The sequence below is a fragment of the Perissodus microlepis genome, chromosome 8 (genome assembly GCF_051167445.1).
Source record: "Perissodus microlepis isolate ML-2025 ecotype Zambia chromosome 8, ASM5116744v1, whole genome shotgun sequence".
Taxonomy (NCBI): domain Eukaryota; kingdom Metazoa; phylum Chordata; class Actinopteri; order Cichliformes; family Cichlidae; genus Perissodus; species Perissodus microlepis.
Genome location: NC_140468.1, coordinates 16,970,897 through 16,982,540, shown reverse-complemented (window position 1 = coordinate 16,982,540; position 11,644 = coordinate 16,970,897). Strand labels below are relative to the sequence as shown.

The 11,644-nt window shown below is 38.4% G+C and overlaps 1 protein-coding gene across 1 annotated transcript; it reads left to right on the top strand.

Moving 5' to 3' along the window:
* Positions 1-6,686: 6,686 nt before the first annotated feature.
* On the top strand, positions 6,687-9,790 carry LOC146381729 (carbonic anhydrase 4-like). Its single transcript, XM_084937856.1, has 9 exons — positions 6,687-6,781; positions 7,093-7,165; positions 7,246-7,272; positions 7,361-7,531; positions 7,755-7,903; positions 8,029-8,124; positions 8,320-8,398; positions 8,532-8,695; positions 8,809-9,790. The coding sequence occupies exons 2-9, from the start codon at positions 7,093-7,095 to the stop codon at positions 8,992-8,994; spliced, it is 945 nt and encodes a 314-aa protein (XP_084793982.1). The 5' UTR covers positions 6,687-6,781; the 3' UTR covers positions 8,995-9,790.
* The last annotated feature ends 1,854 nt before the right edge of the window (positions 9,791-11,644 follow it).

Here is an 11,644-nt window from a genome sequence, read left to right as displayed (position 1 = left end):
AACCTAACTCTTTGTTCTAGGGCTTTAGGCAAACCAAAGCATTTTTTTCTTTCCCGCCACATTGCAAAGTTACGACACCGCAACAATGTGGTTGATCAGTTGGTCGATCAATTGCAATGTTGATCCTGGACCAATAAAACAATAAATCACATGATAGGGTTGGGCAAGGTTTACAATGGGTCCAATCAAAACCTTGGCTGATTGTGACCCAAACCTGTTTTCACACCTCGGCTCGTGTGATGAGGTAGAGGATCAATGACCCTCTTGCGGACACTCCTATAGGGCTTAAAATTTGGAACATTAATTGCACTTAGAACTGAAGAAGCTTCTCGGATGAGAGGTGAAACATCTTCAAGAAAACTTGAAGTCCAGATGCTTTTCTTTCCATGCTCCTTAGACCATCCCGGACCAACATTATCATGATGATACAAAAAAAACGGCATCATATCATAATTAGATATCTCCATATAAGCACAAAACACACCTCTAGAAGTTTAATATGAATGAAAAAAATCCCCCTTTTCCAAAACAATAATTTTCTTTAATTTTGATTTAACTTCACAACTACATAGGATTTGTTTCCAAAACCCAGGACCAGTATTCTGCTCACAAACCTTCTCAGAAAGTAGTTTGAGTTAGTGTTTCACAAAGCTTTCTAGTTTAAAAACCTTCTGGTCATGAGAAAACATTAGCAGGGACATGCAGAGGAAAATTATCAGAGCAGCTCTAAGCAAGCTATGGACTGAAAATAGTAACATATGATATAACACATTCTTCCAATAGGTTTGACTGGTTGATTAAACAAACAAAAAAACAACAACAAAACTAGAAAAGTTGCCTGTGAATGCCAAAGTGAAAACAAACAGTGTCACAGACATTGCATGTGCACAATGTGTGCTTATGTAATCATATTTTTCATGGTGGCAAATCAAAGTACTTGTCACCATGCAACAATGATGGAAATAAAAGAATTCACCTTTAACTTGAAAAATACAGGACAAGAAGACAAACTATGGGAGAAAGAAGACAACATTTAATGACATGCAATATGTGCTGTTGTAGTCAAAAGTTGCACTCATCATGGGCAGGAGTGTCATGGTAATTTGGGGCTCTTAATGACTCTTTTGAACTGTTCTTTTTCCAGGGTGGAATCATGTACAGCATTCATCTTTAAAAACCACCAACAAACTTCTGGCATAATTCTGACTGGATATTTGACCACTCTTGGCAGAATTAGTTATTAGTTATTATCTTTTAACATGATTAGTTTTAACAGAAACAGATTTCATTTCATGTATTTATTTATTTATTTCACTCTTGGTTCAACAGTTTCAACAGTTTATCATTTCATACACACAAACCTTTTTAGATTTTTTTGATTCTGAAAAAAAGGGGGGAAAAAAAGACAAGACATTTTTTTTAAAGTCTAAAAATGGCCTGCATTTGTATAGCGCTTTACTTAGTCCCTATGGACCCCAAAACACTTTACACTACATTCAGTCATCCACCCATTCACACACTGGTGATGGCAAGCTACATTGTAGCTACTGACAGAGGCGAGGCTGCCAGACACTGGCGCCACCGGGCCCTTTGACCACCACCAGTAGGCAACGGGTGAAGTGTCTTGCCCAGGGACACAACGACTGAGACTGTCGAAGCCGGGGCTCGAACCAACCTTCAGATTACAAGACGAACTGCCAACTCTTGAGCCACGATCGCCCACAATCAAAAAACAAGTAAATCATGTGTCACTCTTTTACAACTTAAGTGTTGTTGCTGGTTCGATAATTATTCTGAAATGATTGTTAGCTGACCGTTTTGGAAACAAAAACAAACATTTTCTTGAATTCTATTTTAACTTAATCAGGATTTGTTTCCAAAACCTAATATTCTATTGACAACTCTTCTGTGAAGAGTAGCTGTAGAGGTACAGGGGGAAGAGAGGCCTCATCTACTAATAGGAAGGTTGGTGGTTCGTGGCTTTGAGTGCTTCAGGAGCACTCAAAGGTAGAGTAGAAAGGTGCCATATAAAAACCAGTCCATTTTCCATTAAAGTAGTTTGAATTAGTATTTTGGACTGTATTAATAAAGTTTCTTAGTACAATGTGTATCTGAACATGAGAAAATAAGAGTGGCTGTGATTAATTTCCATAGCTCCCAGAACTCTGAGCTGAAATAGTAACCTACGGACACATTCTTTTAAGAGGCGTTGGTTGATCAAATTACAGCATGTTTGAGTAACACATTTTGTGTTCCCACAAGGAGGAAATTTCAGTCCGAGACTACTAACAGAGTTATAAGAAAAACTAGAAAGTAAAAGAGATAAAAGTAAAGAAAATACATTAAAAAAAAATGTGTCGAAGGGACAAAAAAAGGCTAAGGAAAATGCTCAGGAGAAAAGCAGATCACTTTAACTTTTTTGATGTATCAAAGTTTGCTATCTACAAGCACCTTATTGTTTTCTTACTAGTTTCCTTTTTGCACCACGGAAAAACTAAGAATGAAGTACTTAGTTTTTCACCTAGCACATCCAACCACCATTATAAACTATAAATGTCACCAGTCTTATTATGTCCAGTGTTTATTTTGTTCAATTCAATTCAATTCAATTCAATTCAATTCAATTCAATTCAATTCAATTCAATTCAATTCAATTCAATTCAATTCAGTTAAAGAGAAACCACAACAATCATTGATCCCTTATGAGCAAGAGCTTTTACTACAGTGGGAAGGAAAACGTCTCTTTTTACAGGAAGAAACTTCCAACAGAACCAGGCTCAGGGAGGGGCAGTCATCTGACATGACTGGTGGGGCTGGGTGGATGAAGACAGGATAATAACCAATATGCAAAGAGGTGCATAAACACATAATGGGTGGAACAGGTATCTGACTGACCTGACTAAATCCCAATTTCAAGAGTCAGATGTTTCAGTTCAAAATGCATTTTTTAAATCTGTTTTTATTTCTCATAACCATTGCTACACACGGACAGTGCCTATTCCATCTGAAAACAGTTCTGTTGTTTCATATTTGTAGATGTGATAAACTTGTGCAATGAATGAATGATCAAAAGGGGGGAGTGGAAAATGCTGAGATTTGGCTCTTGTCTGTGCCAAGCTTAAATGGCTAAATGGAAAGATTCCTGGTTTTATGTTTTGTCTACTTATAATCTTTTAATACAGGAAATACTCAACAGTACAAGGAATGAATGTTCCGACTGTATCCTTTTTGCATTGTTTTTTCATTTAGGGGAATAATGACAATAGTCTTTTTTTATTCAATCAAGCCCGTAGTTTGTTTTTTGTTTTTTTAAACAAAGGACTTCCTTTATGCTAAAACCCAAGATCAAATTAAGCATGAGTAATACTGAATTTTCATAAGATGTTCTTTTGATCTCATCAAAATGTAAAACTGAACAACTTAGCATTCCAAACTTTAGCCCAAAAAATTATACTTGCAAACTTAATTAAGGAAGTATTTTATCTGTCATTTCCTGGAATATAATTAATTGTATTACATGTAACATCAATAAAGGATCAGAAGTGCTTTTATTTCTTTGTAAATAGACATTTGTGGTAGCATTGGCTTTAAGACACAGTTTTTAGAAAATTATTCAACCCTTATCTAACCCTTTTTTTTTTTTAACGTATCATATAACTTACTTCATTCTGTTTGGTGAAGCCTCTTCAAACACCATGCTAGAAAAATATACCTAACTTTGAACTTTTCACCAGTCTAAATTTCTAGAATTCCCCTCTGCCTTGCTTCCTCCAGATTTCTTGTGAGGAAGATAAATGAAAAATGTAACATTTAAAGACACATCAACCACCTGTGGATTTTCAAAACCAAGTGTGCAAATTCCCTGCTGACTCGGCCTCAGGATGTCTAGAGGCAAGAACCAAGCGCACCCAAATGAGCGCATCAGTGATCATGTGCGCATCACGCAGCGGGAGAGTGAGAGACGAAAAACAGCAGCAGAGCATGGCAGTTGTATCGCAGTTTGTGTGATTCCGTGTGCGTTAATGAGACTACAACCATGCTTATAGTCACCGATACTGCACCTGCCACAATTATAAGTGCATATCTGGCTGTATCATAGTTGGATTTATCCTGGCAAGCCCTGCTGTAACCAGTTCTTCTGTGAAGCTTCATTAAAGACGGTGAACTAAACTCCTGGACTGCTGCAGTCTTTCTGACCGAAGACTTAGGCCAGACTTGTATACCCAGCACTTCCAGTATATATATATTCTACACCAAGTGTTAGAGGTACTTCAGTCATGTTAACTTCAGTGCATGTTTCAGAAATATATAGGGTCTCTGACAAGTGCTTGCCCATAAATTAAAGAGATAATCTGTGACCATAACTTGTGTCTATAAATAATTCTTTGCTGGTTATTCTTAATCTATAAAGCCACTAAGAATGTGATGCACTGTACTGTTATTTGACCTCTTAGCAAAGACAAAGTTGAACAAGTTGTTCAAGGGACCTTGAAAACACAGATATACATGATATATTTGGTATGCACAAAAAGTTCAGAATGCACGCAGATCCCCAAGTGTTTAATGGACTGCAATAAATTAGTTTGTGAAACACTTGAGCAGGCAGCATTTGCAAAGGTTAGCAGGTCACTTGCTCCAAAAACATCCATATATGCTTCCATATATGAGCAAACATACAAAAAACACACGGGCAGTGATTAAGGCAGCTGAGTGTTGCAGCTTTAAATGATGCATTTAACACTGAATCGTCATCTCACAACACCCTGGCAACAAAACACTGAAGTTTAAATCTGATATTTTGATGTATCAAAACTACAACCTTACATTGTTCCCTTCAATGAATAGAACAAGTCATAATTTCCAGCATGGGTCGAAACATGCTTAATCCAACAAAAGCTGAAAGAAGCCACATCATATTCTATGACGTTGAAATGGGCAATGAGCCATTAAAATATCATAATCTCAAAACACACCCAGAAACTGGATATATATAAAAATAAAAACAAAAAACAGTAGCTTCAGGATTTATTAGAACAACCATCATAGATGATATCAGAGTTGTGAGCAGAAAAATATATGCTGGCTTCATGCCACCATGAAAAGCTGGTCAAGATACATAAAATGTCTAAGACCACCAAAATAACCTACATTGCTGATGGGCCTGTCTGCACTGGACAATTGAACAATGGAAGAAGGTGGCTTGAGCTGATGAATCAGGTTTTGCTTTCTAACATCCCCATCCCACCAATTATGAAATAATTATTAACACAAGGCATAACTGTGAACTGAATGGTTTTGATTAGTCTTGACAGAAGAGTGAAGCTATGACAAACAGGCTGCTGTGGTTCCTGGTTACATGTATGCAGGAAATATCAGCATCACATGTGTTCACTAAAAACCGGTTGTGGGAAATTTGAAAAAAAAAACCATTCCATTTTAATGACAGCAACGACTCTCAATCAGATGCTGCTGTCTTCCTGTTACTGATTTGGATGGGTGATAACACACTTGAACTGTCTATCAATACATCTATCGTATTGCAAAGCTTTGTGTGTTCAACCAGCTTCCCAGGATCTTTCAAGAAGAAGAAACTGTAGCAGAGATCTAAGATTACTTGTTAGTATAATTACCCACATAGCATTCTGGTTAGTTGCAATGTTTGTCATTTAATTAAAACAAACATGTTGGCATTGAAAACACTATTGATGGATCGATACTCAAAACCTAAGCTGTCACCTGCACTTAACTGTCATGCATTCACACCTATCACCTTTCAAGAAAAACAAAAGAAAAAAAATCATGCAGATCAACATAGGAAAGCATAAATGCTCCTGAATGATGGAAAACATGCTGTCTGTAATTATCTACTGGGTGTCTAGGAACAGTCCTACCAAGGCAAAGACTGATATGTTGTTTTAGCAGTGAGTCGCATTAAATCGTCTTATTATTCACGAATCGACACAATCACACGAAAACACAAATAGAACATGATTTAAAAAAAAAAAAAACCCGATGATAAAACAATCTCCCTCTTTGTCAAACGGTTTTCATTCTTGTTCACTGCACAGTTCCTGCTTGTGTAAAACAATAAATGAAAAAAGTGAGATCATTAATCATCACGACGCAGTATTAAGGCCACATTAAGAAAAACTATCATTTTGATCATTTTCAGATTGAAGTCGAAACTATTTTGAAGAAAAAGTTTGCTGTACCCTTTACAAAATGCCTTGTTTGGATTAAATTTACCAGCCGTCTTGTTATAAAACATGCATCATATTTATTACACGAGGCTGTAATAACCTTTACGTAACCTTTCTGTCCAAAGTTGTGTGTTTTTTCCGTCTGCCCAAGGTGCAGTTTTCTTCATATTTTCAACTTCCTTATAATGACACCCACACTTTGTGAATGTGCCAAAAGAAAAAGTATTTCTTTTGTTGTTACGCAAACCGATTCTGAAGTACGATTCCACTTTGTCTTGAAATAACGAGTGTAATCTATACGTCGCGACTTTTTTTAAAAAAAAAAAAAATAGAATTACGACTTTAAACTCGAAATTTCGACTTTATTCTCAAAATGATCGATAATGTATTTTTTTTCTTAATGTCGCATTAATACTCCGTTGTACTTCCACGAAATTATTGCGGAGAGATAAAGACCAACTCACATGTCACATGGAGGCGGTGTCCAGCCAGCTGCAGGATGCACTGAGGGAATAAAAAGAGGGAGGGTGAGGTGAGCTGCATCTGAAAACAGGCTGAACGGAGGCACAGGTGCATCGAAGGTAAGACACTGTGCTGCTCAGGTGAAGTGGACAGAAGCAAGAATTAGGCTACAGTTAGAAACTTGCATTTGTTGCATTCTTTTCTCTATTAACTGCAGCATTTGAAATTTTAGCATTAGTTAATTTTTAGAATTGAATGGTGAAAGTTTTTATATAGGTAAATTTGTCATTCCATACAGCAACATGTTAATTAATAAATTCATTCATTTATGTCTGTGTTTTACATTTTTTCAAAGTATTTTAATTTAATTTAATGTATTTTTTAAAAAATATGTGCGATTCTAAACAATGTGGCTTTTTGCTGTTTTCAGATGGAGTGGTTTAAAGTTGTTGCGTTTGCTGTGTGCGTCCTACCCACCGCTCACTGCGCATCGGAATCTATAGGTGTGTATTCACTTAAGAGCTTTTTGTCTACATAAGGGAATCTGAATGTCCTGTTTTAACCCCATCTCTTTTTCATCCAGTCTGGTGTTATCACCTCCCATCCTGCAGTAAGTACCCAATATCTCCATTATCTATTCCACGTTGCCCACTGGGTGACCGCTCTCCGGTGACTTTATGTGCCCTTTCTGCTTATAGATGACACAACCTGGCCAACAATTTCCCCCCACTATTGCAGCGGCAGCCGACAGTCACCCATTGACATCGTCTCAGCATCAGCCACACCGAACAACAAACTGAGCGAATTCACTTTTGTAAAGTATGACGACACCTCTGCAATGACATACATGCAAAATACTGGCGACACAGGTAAGCACCGGGTGTATGGCCACAAAAGTGTCATCTCGTGTTTTTTAGATAATAATAATAGTAATAATACTTTTAAAAAGAAAAAAAAGACAACATGTCTTACTTGGATTTCAGCGCCCCCCTCTTCTATACAGTTAAACTGCCTTGGACCTGAACATTTCCTCTTACTTCTTTCAGGTTAGGTGTAACTTCACCATGTTTTTGTTTTTCCTCCTTCTTCCAGTCAAAGTGACCCTTAAGAGCGGAGTTAAGATTTCAGGAGGGGACCTGTCCGAGCAATACGACAGCCTCCAGTTTCACTTGCACTGGGGTAATGGCTCCTCTGTGCCCGGCTCAGAGCATACAGTAGATGGAAAGCGATATCCTATGGAGGTACAGATTTTTTTAACGTTTATTTTGTACTTTCATCTTGTACATGTTAAATTGTAAAAAAATAAATAAATAAAATAAACAAACAAACATCTGTATGATCTTTATGAATTTATGAATTTTCCCAGCTGCATATTGTGAACAGCAAGTCATCCTACAATGGAAATACAAGTCTAGCCGTCAAAGACTCCACCGGACTCGCAGCTCTTGGTTTCTTCATTGAGGTGAGAGAAACAGCGCATGAGATGATGCAATGCCTGCTGTGTTATTCTGTTTTGGAATCACTGCATCGTCATTGTTGTGTGTGCCTGTGTGTGTGTGTTTGGGGTGGTGGTGGTGGTGGTGGTGGGGGGTGTTGTTGGTATTCTGTTTACACATCTTAGATGGGTATGACAATGTAAAATAAACTTTTTTTGCAGGTAATGCCAGGTAACTCACCTGGCCAGCCACAAAGCTGGAGCAATTTGACCTCTTACTTGGCCAACATCACACAAAAAGGTAACATTTTTGGCAACCCCCCCCCACCCCACCCCCACCCACCCCACCAAAAACAAAACAAAACAACCTCCTCTCCTGTTTCTGCCTCTAAACTCTGTAATTTATAGTTCCTTCATGTTGTTTCTGTCCTCAGGCCAGAAAGTTTCCATTGCTGCCGGGTTTTCCTTGGACGACCTGCTCGTTGGTGTGAATCGCACTAAGTATTACCGCTACCTCGGATCCTTGACAACCCCAGCCTGTAATGAGGCGGTGGTCTGGACCGTTTTTAAGGAACCAATTAAAGTCAGTAAAGATCTGGTAGGTGTTATTTCATTTCTTCCTTGTGTCTCCTAATTGTCATTGCTGCAAGCACCAATGCCCTGATAGTGGTTCATGGAGTTAACTGGAAACAAAATATGTCTCATGACCAGATTGACCTCTTCAGCACCACACTGCACTTCAATGACAGCACGTCACAACTCATGACAAACGTCTACAGAAGCCTGCAGCCTGCACAGAAAGTCTGGACTCAGAGCATCAAGGCCTCTGCCTCCACAACCTGCTTCTCCCTAGGCCTGCTGCTTCTCAGTCTTACATTGGGCTGGAGTTGGAGCTAAAATAGAAAGAGGACATTGTCAACAAATGTGCCTCCCTTCAGCACATGCGTTCTTTCCCTATTTAATTGAAACTGACTTTTGCTGATTTCTAATGTAGCTCTTTATGTTTCACATAATCACGAAAAGTGCGAAGAATAATTTATTAAGGTGAGGGCTACTTATCTCTGCTATTCTTGATTATGGCTACCTGCTACAAAGCTTTAACCTGTTGTCAGATTTGCATCTGTATGCTTGCACCTCAAGTTTACTTTAAGCAATGACATGCACAAGTTTTCATTTTGCGAGGCCAACACGGTCTGAACAATTGAGGCATGTTCCACGTCCGCGTTGAGCTGCCAGAGCTACACTTGACAAAGAGATGCACCTGCACTATTTACAATGTAGTTCTGGTAGTTATGAAATCCAACATTATAAGAACGTGTCACTATCTGATGACACGTGAAGATATGCCTTGATGTTGGCACGTGCACATAGTTTAGTTTACCAAACGGTGATTGAAGGATCAGGGGACTGTTTTGTCCTTGTTATTTTTTGTATTTATTTTAAACTATTGTAAACTTTATTTTGGCTCCATCGGTGCAGCCACTATTGCAGTTGAAGTGGAAAAACCCACAAAATGGAGAAATAAAACATGCTGATTCTTTTATGAAGGCTTTGTGTGTAACTTTCCCAGAGAATAACTTATCAGTGATGCACATTGTTTATGTCCTTAATACTGAACTGTATTGCTTGAACATGAAGAAAACTGTGACTTTCCTGGTCTTATTAAATGACAATTAAAATTATTCATGACTGTTTTTGCAGTTTTACTGTCTTTTTTAATTCTTGGAAGTTTCTAGAACTTTTGAAATGATACATAGCTGGGTGGAGTCCTCATCTGCATTTGCTACACTTAACTAGGGCGAGCTTTCTAGTTCACAAAAAGTGCCTAAACAATGTACTTTAATACAAAAGTCCACAGTTTTATTCTCTGGTGGTTTAAAACCTGTGAAGATGCCAATGTTTTGTTCACACTGTTATTAACCTTACACAACCCATGCCATTTACTAACAAAAAACAGTAAACAGACCTGTTTAAACTCGTTTAGAGGATTTGGCTGTCTTTTGAAACACGTGTTATGGTTAACTAGTCGTATCATCAGTGAAGTTGAAGAAAAGGGGAAGGCCTTTGAATTAGTGTGCACAATGGCTAATTTGATTTTAACTAAGTGAAACATATTTCTTTGAAAAAAAAAACTTTCAGAAAAAGTTTGTGCTTGGTCTCCTGCATCTTGTCCCTGTTTTCTTGTAACTGTGTGCCCAACATTCCTGTTCCTTTTTGGAGTCCCGTCTTTCTTGTTTGTTTATCGCCCACTTTGCGCTAGAAAGAGGAGACCAGCGGATAAACAACAGCAGCACGTTTAAGCGTGATCAGCTGTTGTTAGAATGTATTTAATATTACTTTCTACTATCAGCAGATGTTTGCTGGAGCCACAGCTGTAAAAGCTGCTGGCCATGATATCGGTTTGGATATGTGGTGAGAGGGAAACATGAAGATGAAACCAGGAGATGTCCTTACTGAATCATGGGCTGGGTCTGTGACCCGGTGTTTGAGTTTTTATATATTTTGGTATTCATTTGTGCCCTAGTTTAGTTCATCTAGTTAATTTCGAGGTTGCTGTTTAGTCCTTTGTTTCTTAGGTGTTTATGTCATCTCCTCCTGTATTCAGTCTCCCTGGTTCGTGCACCTACCTGTCATGCGTCATGTCTGTGTGGTTATGTTCAGTTCAGGTCACGTCTAATCCCCATGTCCTGTTTTACTTTGAAAGTTTGTGTCTAATGTCAGTGTATGTAGTTTCACTTTCCCTGTCCTGTCATTAGGTTCATGTGTATCAGCTGTTCCCTCTCATGTGTTTCCACTTCCCTTGATCATCCCTTATGTGTATTTAGTCTCTGTGTTTCATTCAGTCTGTGTCGCCTCGTCTGTGTTCCACGCCCTATGTCATGTCAGGTTTCAAGTCTCTGTGCAGGTCATGGCTCACGATTCTTATTCTTATATTTCACAGTTCCCTCATGTTCTGGCACAATCTTGTTCATAGTCTCACTGTTAGTAGTTTCTTCCCAGTTTAGGTTCCTGTTTAGTTGTTGTCCCTGTTCAGTACTAAACTTTAGTTTAGTTCATGTACTCCAGCCTCAAATAAAGGCTCGTCTTTTGTTTAAAGTTAATTTGGTCTGCTTATCTGTGTCCGCACCTGGGTCCTCCAAACACTCTCCATACGGTCAGCCACTGCGGACCGTGACATACTGAATCATCGGAGCTGAGCAAGTGATAGAGAAACAGGTTTACCTTTTGGGTGACATGAATGAGTTGAAGGGAAGTTATGAACGGTTTCTGAGAGACAAATAACACCAGGATCCTTTTCTACATAGCTGACGGCTGGTAACTGTGCAGGGGCGGGTCTAGCAAAGTTTTGTCGGGGGCCAGGTTGGGCATTAACAGGGAAAGGGGGGCACAAAGAAATATTTTTCTTTGTTATGTCATTATTAAATAATTATCTGAATCTTACAACAAAAGTGGTCATCTGATTAAATGTATAGAAATCCATTACTGTATATAGTAACTATTAAGTCTAATATACACCCTAGTAAGCTATAGTACTTTTTCCTTTGGG